This window comes from Sinocyclocheilus anshuiensis, unplaced genomic scaffold, assembly GCF_001515605.1.
Source record: "Sinocyclocheilus anshuiensis isolate Anshui unplaced genomic scaffold, SAMN03320099.WGS_v1.1 scaffold293, whole genome shotgun sequence".
In the NCBI taxonomy this organism is placed as follows: domain Eukaryota; kingdom Metazoa; phylum Chordata; class Actinopteri; order Cypriniformes; family Cyprinidae; genus Sinocyclocheilus; species Sinocyclocheilus anshuiensis.
The window spans coordinates 17,468-36,598 of NW_015540858.1; the positions used below are offsets into that span (position 1 = coordinate 17,468).

General features: G+C 37.2%; 1 protein-coding gene across 2 annotated transcripts in view; it reads right to left on the minus strand.

The window, feature by feature from the left end:
• Window positions 1-19,131, minus strand: part of LOC107687897 (ankyrin repeat domain-containing protein 12-like) — a 60,643-nt gene continuing 41,512 nt past the window's right edge. The window contains exons 2-13 of one of the 2 annotated variants that reach the window (XM_016485377.1): window positions 16,978-17,091; window positions 16,714-16,864; window positions 13,427-13,573; window positions 11,546-11,749; window positions 10,045-10,187; window positions 9,283-9,430; window positions 3,871-8,471; window positions 3,686-3,784; window positions 2,852-2,995; window positions 2,185-2,280; window positions 965-1,199; window positions 1-742 (exon numbers count right to left, since the gene is read on the minus strand). In XM_016485377.1, the coding sequence (XP_016340863.1) occupies window positions 1,014-1,199; window positions 2,185-2,280; window positions 2,852-2,995; window positions 3,686-3,784; window positions 3,871-8,471; window positions 9,283-9,430; window positions 10,045-10,187; window positions 11,546-11,749; window positions 13,427-13,573; window positions 16,714-16,864; window positions 16,978-17,037 (5,979 nt within the window). In that variant the 5' untranslated portion in view covers window positions 17,038-17,091 and the 3' untranslated portion in view covers window positions 1-742; window positions 965-1,013. Of the gene's footprint in view, window positions 1,200-2,184; window positions 2,281-2,851; window positions 2,996-3,685; window positions 3,785-3,870; window positions 8,472-9,282; window positions 9,431-10,044; window positions 10,188-11,545; window positions 11,750-13,426; window positions 13,574-16,713; window positions 16,865-16,977; window positions 17,092-19,131 lie in introns of both variants that reach the window. The other variant, XM_016485376.1, reaches the window with a different exon arrangement.

Consider the following 19,131-nt stretch of genomic DNA (forward strand, 5'->3'; position numbering starts at 1 on the left):
TTTTTTGAATGTGCGCAAGACACAAGGGACAACACGCAAGAAGTGGATGTTACTAACAGATACAAATGGCAGAAAAGAACCAGGACCACGTCAGTAAACCTCACCACGGTACAACTTTTTAGAAAGGGACGAACTTGCGAAAGCATGCACATTATAGAAATCACAAGTCAAAAAACATCGGATTTGATGAATGCCAAAGGGATAAAAGAGGAATTTAAAAAAAAAAAAAGTATTTCAAAACACATGCTTAAAGAGTTAAGCAAACATCAACAACAACAACAACAAAGAACTTCAATGTGAAAACAACTTTGGTCCATTAAACATTAGACAAAACAAAGTTTACAATCAAAATATTTATTACTTAAATTTTTTCCGTCCTCAGTTTTCTTTCCTTTTTTACAAGTTAAAAACAATAATTACATGGCTATTTACAAATGCACAATCAGTATGTATAAAATAAGTTAAAAAATGAGGAACACAACCTATACATAATCTATGAACACTCACTGTAGAAACATGTTGGATTGAGATCTCTTTCTTAACGGAGGAAAATCTCTCTCGCATGCTTTCCGATGGTGGTCTTTACCCTCCGGAGGCTGGTTTTTCCGATACTCCTGTCGACCCGCGGTCTACCGTTCTGGATGGTGGACCTCAGGGTTAAGTGCGTTTTATTTAGGCCTGCAGTCTATCAGAGCCAATCTGGCGCCCATATGGGGAAGTGCGTTTGGACCGGGAACCAGAACAGCAAACACAGACTGAACTGGTGATGACAGCTAGCCTGGATGTGCAGCGCTTGTTTGTGTTATTTTTCTTTGTTTTTCTTCTTTTATTAGAAAGCGTTCGGTCAACGACATGTGCACCGTGACACACACACACACACACACACACACACACACACACACACAACATACATGCGCACGCACACCTCCAAATCAAGTGCTTCGTGTTTTCTCCCTACGCTCACGTCTTGACATCATCACTCGTCATGGTCCGACAGCTACTAAATCGTCGTCTCATATCGGCGTCAAGTCGAAGTCGTCGTTGACCTCTACGAGGGGGATGTAGAATTCGGGAATCTCGAAGATGCTGGTAGACTTGTAAGTGGCAGGATCCAATTCCTGCAGCTTCAGCTGCCACTCCAGACGCTGAACGGCGTTTAACGCTGCTGCTTCATGCTGCTGACGCATCAAGAGACACGTCTGCAGGAAAACAGAGATTCAAGTCAGTCACACAAGGACAGAAATTCACTTAAGTCACACTTATGTATGAACGTCATTCCATTAACAACAAAATATCAAAGCGGCATGTGAGCTCAAAATATTGCAGTAGCTATCATTATTTCAAATAAAATCAAATTTATTGGAAATGTCATTATCTGACAGGGATTTAAAAGGTCTTTAAAGTCTTAATTTAGCCTTCCAAGAACCAAGGCCTGAAAAGGTCTTTAATAGGAGCAGAAAGTCTTCATAAAGTGATGCACTGCAATAAATCTTACTCAGTATTTTTTGTTTTGATTTCAATACAAATATATAAACATCATTAAATCAACATGCATTTACTTGAGATGCAGGCTGAACATATGAAGTGTTGTCTTCTGAGAAACTGAGCAAAATTAAGTGAGTTTATGCTTAAAACATGCACAGACATCTGTCAATGGGGGGAACTTTAAATTTTAAAGTTGATTTGTTCTTGCTTTAATCATAAAGTCATTTTGCTTATCAAGTATCTTGATTTAAGAATATTTATACAAAAATACTGAGGAAGACCATCACTTTTTTTTTTTTTTTTGCAGTGTGATCAGAAGGTACAGTAAAAGTTTCTATTTTCTAGAGGTTAGGAGCACAGCTTTTCAAGCTATTTTTTGTATATTTATTTTTGTAAAAAGAATTAAAAAGTAACAAGAGGTCTGTTGGAAGTTTGAAGTATTGCTAATACAAGACATTTAGAGACCATATTGACCATATTCCATTCCATTTAGTGCTTACATTTTCTTTACTACTTCTTAAAAAGGACAATTTCACCTTCATAAAACCAGCAGAAACCCTGACCTGTTGCTAAAACTTTAATGTGTGTTTAAGTGTGGCTAATGTGGCCAAAGACTTTTTGGGACCGATGTACCATGACATTTCTACAGATGCTAGTTGTTTGTTGCATTTCATTTCCTATTTCTATTTGCTTTTGTACCTTCAACTTGTCAAACTTGTCGTCTACATCCTGAAGCCAAGACATAAACTGCCTCGCATTGAACCGATCTCTGACAGAGGTCTTCCCATCATCACCCTGAAATGTAAAAAAGACATTAGTAAAGATGAACCATACAGGTACATCTCAAAAAATTAGAATATCATGAAAAAGGTCAATATTTTTTGTCACTCATTTCAGAAAGTGAAACCCATATATTATATAGATTCATTACACACAACCTGGGCTTCCATTACACCTGAGCAGTGCCACAGGCTGATTGCCCCCATGCCACGCCGCATTGATGCAGTGGCAGTAATTCATGCAGAAGGAGGCCCAACCAAGTATTGAGTGCATAGAAATGAACATACTTTTCAGAAGCCTGACATTTCTGTTTAAAATAAAGGCTTGAAATATTTCACTCTATGTGTAATGAATCTATATAATATATGGGTTTCACTTTCTGAAATGAGTGACAAAAAATATTGACCTTTTTCATGATATTCTAATTTTTTGAGATGTACCTGTATGTTGCAAAACTGTTTTTCTGAGGTATTAAAAGAACGTTCCAGAATCAAAACAAGTTAAGCTCCATTGACTTGATGTTGACTGCAGAAAATAATTTAGAATCATTAATTTAAAATAATGTCCTAATAATGTGGCCATTTACCTGGATGTCCTGGGGCATGTTGTATACTTCGGCATCCAATAGGACTGTGCAGGCACTGAATGGAAGCGTCTGATTGGCTAGTGTTCTTGCAGCACGGTAATGAACTCTCAAAACCTCCTGCTCATTGGATACAATCAGCTTTTCCTGGAAGAGCAAATGCCTCAGTCATTTTAAGTTATCTTTATTGCAACAAAATGCAGCAAGCAAAAAACTAAAATATATAGCCTAAAACAAAATATGATTTCTCTGTTTCTGCATATGAATGTAGATGCTTTTAAACATAATTATAGAATTAAGCAGGCTCAAAAGTGGACACTTTTGTAACATTTATGTTTCTACATAATTACATAATACATAATTTATGTTACCATTTAGTAACTACATATCTGTAAAAGAGATTTCCAAACCTAAATATTATGAACAATACAACTAATAACATGTAAAATTATGATAATCATCATCATCATTCTATTTAACTCTTTAATATTATTTTAAGTATATTTTTTAATATTTAATTTATTGTTTTTTATTTATGAAATAAAAAATTATTTAAGTTGTATTTATTTAAAATGTATTCGTTTTTTATTTATTTGTTGTGTTTTTTTTATTTAGAATGATAATTTATTATCATTATTACATGTAGCTTTTAATTTTTTATGTTAAAAAATAATATGTAATATTTATTTGTTTATTTATTTATTATTTACACATTTTCTCACAGATCCCCTGCAGTTCTATCATGAACCCCTAGGGGTCCATAGCCCCTCAGTTCGAGAAAACCCTGGTCTAGAGATTGATGATCAATAAATACAGTACATTCTCAGTTCCATTTACCCTTTCGATGCTGTGCTGCAGTCTTAGCTTCATCCGCACCACCTCTTGCTGTTTGAACATCTCTTTCAGTGGTTCAGGTAGTGAGGGAGGTGGCGTTATCTACAAAAGCATAGCATTAGCAGGACTTTAGATTTTAGCATTTTAATTTGAGTTGCAATCAATACTTTCACAGAATGGAAGCATACCGTTGGGATGCAGAGCTTGCTGAGAGGGTTTCCATCCAGCAGATAGGACCCATTGAATGTCACATACTCATGGTAGTACTGAGGAGCTTGAGGAATGACACTACAAAGTACTTTCCTCTTCTCCTCGATCTTCTTGCGAATGTGTAAGTATTCATAATATGGGTTTGCTCTCTCGGTCTGGTAAGGCTGGATCTCTTCAAGCTTAAGCGCATCTACAATTGCAGCTAAGGACTGCTGCGTCTTTTCTCTGACCTGCTGAGCCGTAAGGTTCACTTGGGCCGGAGGAGAAGCCCTAGGCATTTTTCTTTTCCTTGGATGGGTCACCTGCATGTCAGCTTCTTCTTCAAGGAGTTGGACTTTGGCTCTGGCCCCAAATGTATCGGAATCTCTCTCCACAACTGATATCGGGGAGGAACTTCCTGAGGTTGCACCACTGGGAGGCTCTGCCTGATGATCAGGCTGGACAGCAGCACTGCTTTGACCCTGTTCTACATTAGCCTGAAGGTCTGATTTCATAGGCTTCTCCTCAACAGCAAGCTGGTCTGATGTCTCTACATCAGCTTTGCTTTCAGACAGAGCTTGGGTTGTTGCACCTTCTTCTAAGGATAACACCTTCACCCCATCCGTTTCTGTGATTCGGTTCTTGTCTGAAACATCTTCAGACACCTCCATGGGCTCCTCAGGGATCCGTTCTGGACTGGCACAGCGAGACACATTTGTTGCTGAAGCTGTATGAAGGCCTTGCTCATGTTTCTCTGGTTGAGCATCAACTGTAACTAATGGCTCACTGGAGAATCTTGAGGTACTTTCGTCTTGCACTCTTCCATCACCCTTTTCTGTATCCTCTTGGACACTGGTTGTTCTCAGCAGTGGTTTAGTAGTTTCTTCAGAGCTGGATCTACATGAACCAATAGACGTACTTGGAGTGCAACCTGTTTTGCTGACGCTTTCCCCACTCTTGTCCACTTTGTTCTCAGAAACAACCAAGGGTTTTTCTCTTTGCTCTGGCCTCAAATCAGAGTCTGCTGTCAATGTCTGTTCGCTACGGGTAACGGCGCCAGTTTCCCATTGCTGGCTACTAGAATACAAAGGTGCACAGTTGTCAGATGAATTTTGTTTGTGAGAAGACTGAAATGATGCAACTTGTGATGCAACACTTAGTGGCGACTCCTTGTTTGATCCCTCCGTCATTCCGGGACCAGGGATGTCAAGCTGACCAAGACTTGCATGCTCTACTTGACTACTAGTGTTGCAAGAACTGCTCTGCTCTTGCAAATGGGTCTGAAACACACTGTTAGCCTGTGTGAGGCTACCTAGGTTTTTAGCACTAGACTCTCGCAAGTGTGATGAAGGTTGAACTTGACAAACGGGGGTGACGTCTTCACCTTCATTGCTAGTCAGATTTTCACTTTCTGGAAGAGCACTAGTAAGACTTTGACTGCTCCGAGTCTCCTGAACAGGGAGCACGCTAATCTCGGTTTGATGAACCGCAGCTTGCTCACTGCTTGGCTGTGATGCAATACTGATTATCTGAGACTCTTCTGTCAGTCTAGTCTCAGCTGGTGGTATCTTGGCTTCTTCATCCAGAATAGCCCTTAAGTATGGGGACGCATGTCTGCTTGATAGTGGTGTTCGATTGCAGAGAGCCACTTCGGGAAGACTGCTGGTATCTTTATCTTGAACAGTAGGTGATCTGGAGGACTGTGCAATGAGGGAAGACTGCAGGAGAGGTGGCTGAGAATCTGAAGGTTCCATGTTCATGTCAGAATCATATTCAATTGGTCTAGGTGTCAGTGTGGTTGCATGACAGGAATCTTCTGAACTTGCCACAGAGATCATGGATACTGATCTTGACATAACGCCAGATTTTTCGCTCTCTGGTCTCGGAGACCGACTGAGATTGTTTTCTATGACTGGTCCATTCTTCCCGAAGGTTTTTCCACTGGTGGCATCTTTCAAGACCCTCTCGTGGTGCCCATCTGGTGCTTCTGAGCTCTTTGACAGAGTTAGTTCCTTGGATAGACAAGGCTCACTGGACGAAGAGGTTGTTTTAGTTTTTTCCTTGCTTTTCTGTTTCCCAGGGTCAATTCCTGGACGCTGCTTTAGCCGCTCACGTTCCTTCTGCTTGATTTTCTCTAGGTGCTTCCTGTGCCACTGTTCAATTTCCTGGTCCTTGAGACTGAGCATGCGTTCAAAGCTGGTCTTCATGAGGTCGTCGTTCACCAACCTCTTTTCTTTGGGACGAGTATCCTTTAGATTAGGTGCTACCTTAGTTTTGGAGTCCACTTCACTTAGTTTCGGCTTGCTAATTTTGCCATCCCTGTTCAGCTGGGATCGATCTTTGTCCTTTTCCTTGTGTCGGTCCCGCTCACGGTCTCGATGCCTTTCAGACTCTCTGTCCCTCTCTCTTCTATCTCTGTCTTTCTCTTGAGGCTTGGTTGCCTCTTCTTTTGATTTAGATGAAACAACCTTATTGTTCTCACAAACATAGCCTTTCTTCTCTTCCAATAACAACTTTAGATTGGAGTAGGATGAGGAAGAGGGGGTGGTCTCTTTTGATTTCTCTTTTTTCCTCTTGTCAGAATCTTTGTCCCGTTCTTTTTCTTTATTGCGGTCAGATTTTCCATGATCAGTGGTTTTCTCGGGGGCTTTGCCTTTCTTTTCAGAACTTGTTTTATCTTTGTCTCTGTGGTCACCAGAAGAGTGCTCTTTCTCAGCTCTTTTGTCAAGCTTGTCCTTATTCTTCTTGCTCTCTTCATGCTTTTTCATTAAAGACATTGCTTTGAGCTTGTCACCCTCCTTATGGCTCTTATCATTGGATGAATGTGAAATATTTGTTAATTTCTCCTTTTCTTTCCACCGATCTGTAGAGTTGTGAGATTCAGGCTTGTCAGCTAAATGCTCAGATTTTACTTTCTTATCTTTATCTGCATGTTTCTTATCAGACTTTTCAGACTCCCGATCCTTTGTTGGAGGTCGCTTATCATTTTTCTCTCGTGAGTTCTTCTCTGGAGACTCCAGTTGATCTTGGTCAGCTGAATTGCCAGTGACTGGTTTATCATCTACTTCTTCTTTCACTCCTGAACTGTGCAGTGAGCCGTCAGGAATTCGGCCAGAGCCAAAACCCTCAGTCCGGTCATCAACTTCATCTCCTTTTCCGTCCTTTCCCCGCTCCTCTTTAAGGGGCACCTCTTTTTTCTCTTTTTTAATGGACTTGTCCTTTTCTCTCTCCTCTTTTGGCCTTCTGTCCTTGCTGCTGCTGCTGCTGCTGCTGTTACTGCTTGAATGTTTGTCTTTTGATGCCCCTCTTTCCTCTTTAACAGGCGAGGAGTCTGAGGATTTCGGAGGAGATCCACCAGCAGGCATCTCACATTTGCCTGTGAGTTCTTCATTTTCATCACTTTTGAAGAAGTTCTCTTTCCAAAACTCCCGATCAAACTCCATGTTCCTATGTCCGTCCTTGCGTGGCTCTTTTTGACAGTGGCGATTCCTCTCGGCTTCATACTCTTTCCTATACTTTTCCTTCTCCTTGTGTTTCAGCTTGTGCTTTTTTACAACTTTCCCATCTTTGTCAGTCTTCCTGAATACAGCCTCAGAACTGTCCATACTGTTGCTTAGACTACTGTCTTTGAAAGGACTGCAACTGCCGTCATCTCCGTCCAAGTTAAGCTCTTTGTGGTGATGTTTGCTCTTTTCCTTGTGCTTGCAGCTCTTACTGCTAGAACCTTCTGTGCAGAAGTCAGATTCTGTGTAGTGGTTGTATTTGACGCCATCCCCTGGACAGGATCCATCAGCAATAGAAACGCAAGTCTTAACATTTTCCTGTTTCAGTGGAGTTGTCTGCTTGTCAGTCTGGCTGTGGTTCAGCTTTGGGGACTTGACTACAGACAGGTGAAAGAGGTGGACTGATGTGTCATCCTTTGTACTGAATGACATTTTGAACGAGTCCTCTTCCCTGACGCCCTTGTCAGAATTGTCGGACACAGTTGCCGAGGAAAACAGAAGGGACTTGCTGTTCTCTTCCGAGGAAAAAAGAAGAGACTTGCTGTTCTCCTTCCCCTCTTCTCGGACTTCCTGGTTCTCCTTGTTTTTGCTTTGGCTCTTGTTCTTTTTCTTCTGTTTACCTTTTTCTTTCTGTTCTACTGGCGTGAGATTCAAGCTTTCTTTCTTCGATCTACTGTCCGTTTTGTGACCATCCACACTGACCGACCTGGTGGGCGAGTTCCTTCTCTCTGTCGGCACCTCAGCTTCATCGCTCGAACTGTCTGAACTGCAGTAGACACGGGACGCCTTTGTTTTTTTCGACTTGCACGTCGGCGTCGACTGGTCGCTTTTGTTGCCTTGTTTGGAAGCATAGTGGTTCCTTTCCTTCTCCTCCTTCTCCTTTTGCCGAAGCTCTCGCCGTAGGATGTGTCGGTCATTAAGTGCCTTACTGAGGTCCTCCTCCTCTTCCTCATCCTTAAACTCGTATTCGTCCAGCCCTGACATTGATGATGAGGCCTTCACTGTAGTCGATTTACTGTCAGAGTCTTTTTCAGCATCAGAGTACTCCATGTTCTCGTCTACACTGGATGGATTTACTGAAGGTGGGTCCTCTGATTCTGTGGCATACAAAATAATGGAAAAAAGGGAATTAATAATACGCTATGATATCAAATTTAAAAGAATTTAAAGATATCTGGGGTTGAATAGAGATTAATGTAAGTGACACATAAGCAGAACTAGTACCTAGTATTCCAAAGGCTCAACCAACTATTTTTTTTCATCAATTAAATTGCTTTATAAAGTGAAAGATATAAAATTATTGTGTGAGGTAATCAACAGCATGCAAAAGAAAGTTACTTGAGATTTGACTTGGACTCAGTTCTTTAGGTCTACAAAGAGAAAAATTCTCTAAATATTACAACGTTTTGATAAATGTTGTGACTTAAGTCAATCAGAGACAAATTTCCTATTGAGTGAGCATTTACAGAAATATAAAAACAATAAAAAAAAAAACTTTACCTTTAAATGCAAGTTAAACTTCATAATCATTCTTTTAAAAAATATTAGAAATTCTTGTAGCTAAAACAGTTGAGCATGGCACTAGCAACAGCAAGGTCATGGGTTCGATTCCCAAGGAATTCCCAATTAAATATATATAGCTTGAATGCAATGCAAGTCGCTTTGGATAAAAGCATCTGCAAAATGCATATAAAATAAATGTTCATGCAAAACCTATAGAATGCAGAAAACTAATAAGAAAATGGATTTGACTTGACTTGGACTCTGCATCAGAGATTGCTCAGCATGTCTGACAGCATGCTGTAAATGTTGACAGAGCCTGTATTTAACCCGAAAAAAAGAAAAATAGTTCAAAAGAAATGCCAGTAGCAATAGCACTGGCAAATCTCCTGCCAACTGTCTCCGTACCTGAAAAGCTCTCTTCTGCTTCAGAGAGTGGGATCTCTCCCTTGAGTAACTGCTCAAGCTCCTGAGAGTCAGCAACATCAACCGGTCTCTCCCCTCTCTTGTTGGCCTGGAAGGCATTGCCTCCATGACGCAAGAGTAGCTTCACAATCTATGAAGGTTTGGCAAAACATGACAGAAACAATGTGCACAGGTGAATCAGATTATCAGAAAGATTCACAATTACTACAGGTTCTTGCAACAGATATTTGGCTACTTTGAGAGTATCGTCATCAGTCAATAAATGTGTTCACGCTGCCATTTAAAAAAAAATTGTACTCTAAAATCTACCCACAGCCTCATTAATGCCTAATGAAAATAAAATATGTTTGTTATTATGTAAATTAAGTGAACATTTCATTTGTTGCCATTAAATTAGTTTGGACACTCTAATAACTTGGACACACTTGGTCTACATTCATGCACGCTCAACCAACTTAACGAGTTGCATTCTGGGATGCTTTTTAAACTGTATCAAAGGCGTTGACATGTATGTTAGACACTTGTTTCCTTTACTATTTGCTCCAAATCATCAATTCAGTTTAATTGTTACGAAAAAAAATTAAAAAATGAATGTTAAAGCACTATGAAGATTAAAATGTTTTCAGATCATTAAAAACAAATTCACTCAAACTTTTTACATTAACTGATACATCAGTATCAGCTTTTAAAATCCATGTAGGTCAAACACTAGCTATAAATGTCATAATTTAAAGTAAAACTCACATCTTTGTGTCCGCTGCTGGAGGCGTCATGAAGCGGAGTGTCATCGTCCAATCCCTGCGTGTTCACTTCCGCTCCTGCACCAATCAGAACCTTCGCCACATCATAGTAACCAAGGTTACAAGCTTCATGGAGAGGCGTCCAACCTGAAGAAAAGGACAAACCAACATGAGCTCACGAGATCCTACATCTGGAAGGAAAATTGGAAACTGTTTAACCCTAAAAAGACTGTATCATATATGATAAGCAAATTTCTAAGGCCTCTATCAACATGATCTTTGTTGTTGCACACAATCTCCTCCATGCCTTCTGTCGCCTGATTGACAGTTTTTTTTTTTTTAGCAAGTAATAGGCCTTTTAGTATAATTGTACAAAACCTTCAGCTTGTGGTTCACGGGTCTTTTTGCTTTTTGACAATTGATATTTATATGCATTTTATGAAATTAGTCTGCTATACTGTTATAAAGAGCTCATTGGTTTACATTACAAGCTATCAGAAGTTCATCTTAGCTCCGTATTGTCACTATATCATACTATACGAGCCATAAAAGACTGATGTATCAAATATGATACTCAAAAAAACACATATGCAAACTTTTTTTTTAGATTTCTTTCTATGTCTTGTCTAAATGTTCAATGAACTGCTTTCTGACTATCCATATTATCAATTTTCTGACGATTACTTCATATTTCAGGCTTTACAGGGTTAAAACATTCTTTTAATAAACATGTAGGTTAATAATGGTGACACCACCATTTACACTCAAAATTGACCATGTTAATTATATCTGGCAAAACACCTTAGTAACTACAGTTACTCTTACTAGAAATCAAGTGTGGTAACTTATTAGCCACCATCATATTTAAATATTTAACTTCAAATATTAATTTATGGTTTTACAGTAGCAACAATACCAGTAGTGACTATATTATTTTATAACTGTTCAAAGCAATCAAATGTGACCCTGGACCACAAAACCAGTCATAAGGGTAAATTTTTCTAAATTGAGATTTATACATCATCTGAAAGCTGAATAAATAAGCTTTCTATTGATGTATGGTTTGTTAGGATAGGACAATATTTGGCTGAGATACAACTATTTGAAAATCTGGAATTTGAGGGTGCAAAATAATCTAAATATTGAGAAAATCGCCTTTAAATTGGTCCAAATGAAGTTCTTAGCAATGCATATTACTAATCAAAATGTAAGTTTTGATATATTTACGGTAGGAAATTTACAAAATATATCTTCATGGAACATGATCTATACTTAATATCCTAATGATTTTTGGCATAAAAGAAAAATCAATAATTTTGACCCATACAATGTATTTTTGGCTATTGCTACAAATATACCCCAGCGACTTAAGACTGCTTTTGTGCTCCAGGGTCACAAATTATATACGATGATTGTTTAATTGCATAAAACATGAAAATAAACTACTGACAGCTTGTTGACAGGTGATGTGATCCTGTAAATGTGCATAAAACACACAGTCTCACCTGCAAAATCTTTGACGTTTACATCCGCTCCGAGCCCAATGAGTTCCTTCACCTGCTTGACGTCTCCTCTGATGGCGGCCATATGCAGGGGCGTCTCTCCTCTCTCGTTTCGTTTGTTCACTTTGTCCTTCTGTCGTGTGGACGAGCTGCTAGCGATCTTCTTCTGCACTGCCGGAGATTGAGAGGGGTGGCTCGGTGTGGTATCTGAGATTACAAACCGATTAACCAGAATGTCAAGGTAGTACATTTTGTCATTTTTAATCAGTTTTTTATATTTCTATTTAACTTTGTTTTTTAATTAATTTTAAGTTCATTTTAGTACTTTTATTTACGTTAGTTGCCAAGGCAACATTTCTCATTTTCATTTAAGTTTTTAAGATTAAGCATTTTTCATCTAATATTTATGTTTTATTTAATTTCAGCATTATTTCAATTAGTTTTGATTAATAGTCTTAGTTAACTATAATAACACCATCTCAAGCCTGTAGTCACCAGTTTATTTATGATCAGCTATGATGTCATCTGTTTGTTATCAGAGCTAAAAATATTAAAATTAAAACTATTAAAGGTCCCATGACATGCTGCTTTTTGGATGCTTTTATATAGGCCTAAGTGGTCCCTAGTACTGTATCTGAAGTCTCTTTCCCGAAATTCAGCCTTGGTGCAGAATTTCAGCCACTACGAGCCAGTCCCACAATGAGCTCTCCTTAGGACGTGCCATTTCTGTGTCTGTAGCTTTAAATGCTAATTAGGAGGAGAGAGGCGGGGCAACTGCCATGCTTCGCTCGTTTGCAAGCCATGATGTCTCTCGAGGAAAAAAAAATATTGCGCTCGCCTCGCACGGTAGTAGCTCATTTTCTCATGGGCGGGCCAAATTCTCTGGGCAGGCAAAGCAGAGAAAGGGGAGGTAACCTTTCCCCGTATGACGACATAAAGGGAAGATTCCAGATTGGGCCATCTGAGCTTTCATTTTCTCAAAGGCAAAGCAGGATACCCAGGGCTCGGTTTACACCTATCGCCATTTCTAGCCACTGGGGGACCATAGGCAGGCTAGGGGAACTCATATTAATGTTAAAAAACCTCATAAAGTGAAATTTTCATGCCATGGGACCTTTAAAAGTAGTTTTCTTTAATTTAGAAAAAGCTGGAATGAAATAAAATAGAAATATTAGATGAGAACTTTAAACAAAAATTACATAAAAAAATTAAATCAAATTAAAGATAAATAAAAATACAAAAAAACAGAAATTCATAAAAATGACAAAAGCATTCAAACTTAAAACTATTAAAAATCATTTTCATTAATTGAAATAAAGCTGAAATGAAATAAAATAAAAATATTATATGAAAACTTTAAAAAAATAAATAAAAATGTAAAAAAAAAATTAGATTGAAAATTAGAAATGCCACCTTGGCAGCTAACTGAAATTAAATAAGTTGAAGTACTAAAATTACTAAAACTAAAACAAACAAACAAAACTGACCAACTAAAACAAACAAACTTAAAACAAAAAACTGATCAAATAAAAAAAAACACAAAATTATTAAAACAAACCAAAATTAAAATGAAACATTAAAATATAGAAATAAAGGCTAATTTAAAATAATAATGCATAGTATAACAGTATATAAATAATACTGAATTAACATTGTTGAGAGAATGACGCAATATCATAATAAATACTGAAAACATGTATACACTCAATATATTTGAGCAAATATTGGCTTTTGAACATGAAGAAATAAAATTAAAGAGATACAGACGATCTACTAAAGAAAATCAGTGGCAACTTTTACCTCAATGTAAACCCACCTGATTTTTTGTTAGAAAAACAGAACGGTAAAAAAAAAAAAAAAGCATTCTGTGTTCATCGTTCCTACCTGGACTGTTGTCTCTCGCCGTCATCTGCATGACAAGTGCCATCTGCTTTCGCTCTGATAAAGGGTAGCCGAACAAAATGTTCACAGGTGTCGACTTCTTAGCCCCCGACTCCTTCTTAACTTTCTTCTTCTCCGGACCATCTTTGTCTGCAGCGAAAAAGCAAAATGATGAATAGCGCATGAGCACAGCTCTCCTCTTGCATTCATGCATCTCAGTTCCTGAAAACGTCGACGTCTGATACAATTTACCCCCTTTAAACAAACAGCTGATGTGAAAAAAACAGCGTAGCAAACTCTCCAGCCTGACAGATACATGCATTACCCATCTAACGCTGTTCCCACGAGTCTTTGCGCGCTACTGAAATGCATGCGATTAAAACAGATGCAGCAGATAAACCAAGTGTCAGTGTGTGTGCTTCCTTGAAACGAACCGACGAAAAGGGAGATGCGCGAGACATCAAATCCCCGCAAAATGATGTAACCAAAAGTCGACTGTCTCTCTGAGAGTGATGCAAAAAGGCTAGCAGACAGACAAAGTCATGCGGTAGCGGTTAGTGTATCCTAACGGAAATTATATTCGTTTCAGCCAGTGCTTTGATGCGGACGGAGGCTCAGGAGGAGACAGATAAACAAATGAACCAATGATGCGTCTCAGACTGCTTGCGGCCGTTGGGGACTTTAGCAGAGGCAGTTATCTGCGTATATTCTGCAGGGAGGAAGTAATATCTCTCCCCACGCATCGCTCGACTGCCCGTGGTCAGAGTCATCTACAGTGCAGAAGCAGAGAGGCGGGAAGAGGAGGGAAGGAAGGAAGGAAGGAAGAGGGTTCAGGGTTCGAGAGGTGGACGGGGAAAAGGGGTGGACGGGAGAGCAGAGCACTGATTACACCCACAGGCTCCGCCCCTCACTCAAATGACAAATCACAGCACCGGATTCAAAGTCTCCGGGATGAATATTAAGAGCCACAGATGACATCATAAACCTTAATCCATCCAAATCGCATCAAAACAGTGGGACATAAAAGTCCACCAAATTATATCTTCACAAGAGCTTCTGAGGAGCTACAATATTTGTTTTGTTTATATTAATGTTGTTTATGTTAACTAAAACTATTACAAATAGTTTTCTGTTACTGAAATAAATATTAGATATTATTAGAAAAATATTATATAATAATAGAAAAAAAACTTAAACTTAACTGAAAATTAGAACTGTTGCCTTGGCAGCTAACTGAAATAAGTTTAAGTTGCAGTACTACACTAAAACTGAAATTAAAATAATTAAAGCTATATAGAAATATTTATAAAAAGCAAAAACTAATAAATAGGAAAAGCACACAAAATTACTAAAACTAAAATGAAATGAAAACTGAAAATATATAGAATAAAAGCTAATTTAAAATATTAATAAATAGTATATGATATTAAATAATAATATAAAAATAGTAAACAATTATTACTAAAATAACACTTTTTTTTAGGGTCTGCGGTATAACAAAAATGTTATATTTAGATTTTGAGACTTTTGCATATAATCACAATTATAGTTATTTTAAGCAATTCAACAAAAAATGTGTTTAAATATTTATGTTGCAATGCCTATTTTGTATAATCCAGGTACTTCATCTAATAATATTTTTGCAAAGCAAAATATCAGACTGTTCAAACAAATCTGACAAAAACAATCACATTATAAAAAACACCGGTGCCAAAAAAGTTGAACATTTATTTAATTAAAAAATTTATTTAGTTTAATTTTAGTTAATTAAAAAAAATAGTTCAGATTCTAAATTCTGAAATGTCCTGCTTGTATTTTTGCATTACTCCATGTTTCTTTGTTGTTTTTACATGTAAATAATGCACTGATAACAGCATGGATATATATACCGCATAATAAACAGTTACATATTGCTTGACACAGTTATATTATTGCTCAAAATCATATTAAAGTTATATTAAAAGCATCATATGACCAGCCCTATTTGATTATATGTTGTAGTTTTAATATTCTAAGCAGCCTATTCTTATATTCTTATTCGACTTAGCATAGTAATATTCATAGTAATAGTTTATTATATAAATCAACAGTATTAGTGCATTTTACTTAGGGCTGGACAATAATTAAATTTCAATATATATCGCGATAAATTTGTTTCAATAACGGTGATATGATATTTCAATATACATTAGCAGTGTTTCCCATACATTGATTTATTTGCGGTGGCCCGCCACAATATCAACACTGACCGCCACAAAGAGATTTTCCAAAAAGCTTTGACAGTTTGACTTCATTGAATAAACACGAGCACTGCACGTTTCAAAATAAAAACGCGGCACGGCTGTTTTTATATGAATGTATCTTTGAAAGGAACCGACTGTCTTCAGAAAAGCTTCGATGGCATTTTCATTTTATCTGATAAAGTAGCATTTATGAGCGCAGCGCTGCTTTGTGCCGCTCCAAAAGCACCTCCGGCTGGCAGAGAATTAATTTGCATTTTCAATAAGCACCTCTCCAGCATCATGTTTTTGTTGTTGCTCACTCTTTTTTTCTGTTTTCTGCAGCAACTCTGAGCACTTTTCATATTCTTTATCCTGGCTCAAGCGCTTTTGTTTCAATCTATTAGAATAATCAGCCTATGTTATAGTTTAAAGTTAAAGATATTAATATTATAAGGTGAGTCTGAGAGTCTTATGTTTATTTGGCGGTGATTTCACGTCTTGTTTGTATGAAGGCTAAATACAAATAAAAGGTGAATATACATTTTTTTGTACCGTTTTTATTTCTAAAATATGATATAGTTTTATAGGAGGAGGTTTCATAGACTTGGCAAATTCATTTTTCAGAAGTTTGTAGGTACAGACATCCGTTTCGTGGCAGTTTTTCTGAGGCTTTTTTTAATATTGTTCATATCGATATCGGAATTATATCGTATCGACCGAAATTAAGAAATATGTTGTTATATAAATTTTGGCCATATCGTCCAGCCCTAATTTTAGTACAGAACTGGGACTTAAACAAAAGATTTTAGTCTCCATGTAAAATAATGACAATATATTTTTCATTATTCCCTCGCGATCTTCTACTCTCCTTTTTGAGTCAAAGCTATTGTGTTTTTGAACAAGACCCATGTATTTGATGAGGCTGGCTTAAGCGTTACATAACACCCTTGAAAAAACCCTCTAGTACAGCTTGTGCAATAAAAACAGGTCTTAAACGTGACCAGCAGGGGGCAGCAGTGAGGCACAGACACAAGCTACTAGAACATTCAGAGTGAATGTTAGACTGACCCGTGTCGGAGTCCCGCTCCTCGTTCCGGGGCGGACTGACGGTGAAGGAGAGCTTCCGTTTCATGGAAGACTTTGACTTCCCCTCTTTCCCCAGGATTTGACTCCGATCCAACTTCGGAGTTTTGGCAAACGGAGAGATTTTCTCTTTACTCTGAGAGAAAGAAAGAGACAGTATATGATAGTTACACAGAACGTGTTTTGACTGCTAGTATGTTGTTCCGTTTAATAAGTATGCACAAAGCCTTGAGGAATGATCCTGCTCACCTTCTTCCCCGCTGTCTTCTCCACCATGGCTCCATCTCGGTCCGATCCCGGTTTGGCCATGGTGCATCATCTGACTAGCTGCGGCAGCTACGGCGCACAGATTTCATCATGGGCCTGAAACACAAGCATATCACTCATATGAGAACTTGAAAAACGTAAACAATAATGAAACATTTAACTCTGAAATATGACATTTTGGTAACCATAAAAATGTCAGGCAATGTTAGAGTTTTTTAAATAATCAGCATCGGATACTGTAAGTAAATTAAATCAAGACTTATCTATAATTCGTGTGTGTGTTTTCTATGCAAGATTCAAAAGTAAGCAACTAGCATTTTTCTTTATTTTCTACCTTATTTAAGGCACATACAATTCCAGATTGGAGCTTTAGTGTGGACACTAGAAAAATATAGAGTAAAGTAAAATAAAACAAAACAAAACTCTGTCAGTCACCAATTCTATACCATGCATAATATTTAGCACATGCTCTATATTGACACTTTGTATACAAGAAAATATATATTGGGAAGGCTGATTAATCAGTTGATATTTGATCAGCAGGAATAATAAGCAATTAACAGTAATGTTTTCTACTTTATTTGAAGCATGTACAATTACAGATCGGAGCTTTAGTGTCAACACTGGAAAAAACATTATCTATAGATGTTTAAAAAAATAATTTAAAATAAAACAATATTTAGCACATGGTTATGCTAATGGAACAAGAATCAATTTGTTCCCTTAAGACACTAAAGTAGAAATCTCAGGAACTAGAAGATGAAAAAACAAAACAAAAAACACACACACGACTTAGTTGGCAAGGAGAACATCTCATTCATGCCACCAGAGAAAGACTCCGACTCTAAAGCTACGGGCCCAAAAGTACATGAGACAATCTGTCAAAGCTAACCTCTGGGTATGGAGAAGAACTGATGAATCTTCTCCAAAATCTCAGATCACAAATTGTTTAGATAAGTCAGGAAGAGTTTGGCACTTCTCAACCCTGTTTGACATGTCAATTCAAAGTGCACTGAAAGCACAGAAGTGTACAGGAAAGAATACTTCCAGAAACATTGTTTTGATTGGTTCTTAAACACCTCTACTAACAAACATCCTGGATGCTTGAACTAAAATAATATTCAAAAGGAACAGTCTAATGAGCCGGGTGCGTCTTTGGATCATGTGAGCTTTATTTTCCTGTTTCAGAGGTCATTCAGTGGGAACAGGACTGATGTTCATGTCGACATGTGTTTCAAACCAGTGTAACAAAACAACTGCAGCTGCATCATACAAAACACCACAAACATGCTGCACAATGATGTCTGACAACTTATAACCAGTACTGTGGTGGTACCACAGCACTCTGATATATATCATGGTATTGTAACTGTACAATTACCATTTTCATTTACCATGATAGTAGAGAAGGTCAATAAAGCTTAAAAAGACAGTTTCGACATGTTTCAATATTGATATTTTTTATGTAACTAGAAGTTATCCACAGATTCCTTTTCACTAAATGAAGACAGGAAATAATGCTATTTAATAATTTATTGATATGCATTAATTGACCAATACATAGAAATGAACAGCAATATTTTCCTAGACATATTTTACAAAAATATTTGAAATAATAAATGATTTATAATATTACATGACTTAATATAATATGAAAAAAACAGACTTCACGCAAACAAATAATTGAATCAGAGTTTTAATTTGATTCACTGAAAGTGAAATGATTCACATAAATGAATCAAACTCGAACACCACTGGTATTATTGAAATTACAAATTAAAAATCACCAGCAACATTATCGGCAACATATCATGAATATTCATTGTATTACCCAGCACTACATGGTATTTCAAAGTACATGGTATTACCATAGTGTCTTGTGCAAATAAATTAAAATGTTATTAAAGTGTTGTTCAAATAAGTTATTAAAGTGCAGGTATTTCCCGAAATAATACAAAATATTATTATTATTTATTTAAATAATACAAAATATTATTATTATTTATTTAAATAATAATAATTATTATTATTAACTGATAGTATAATAGTATGATAATTGTAGGAATAACAGTAATAAAATAACAGTAATATGAAGTGTAAATATTATTGTAAATAGGTATTATACATTTTTATATA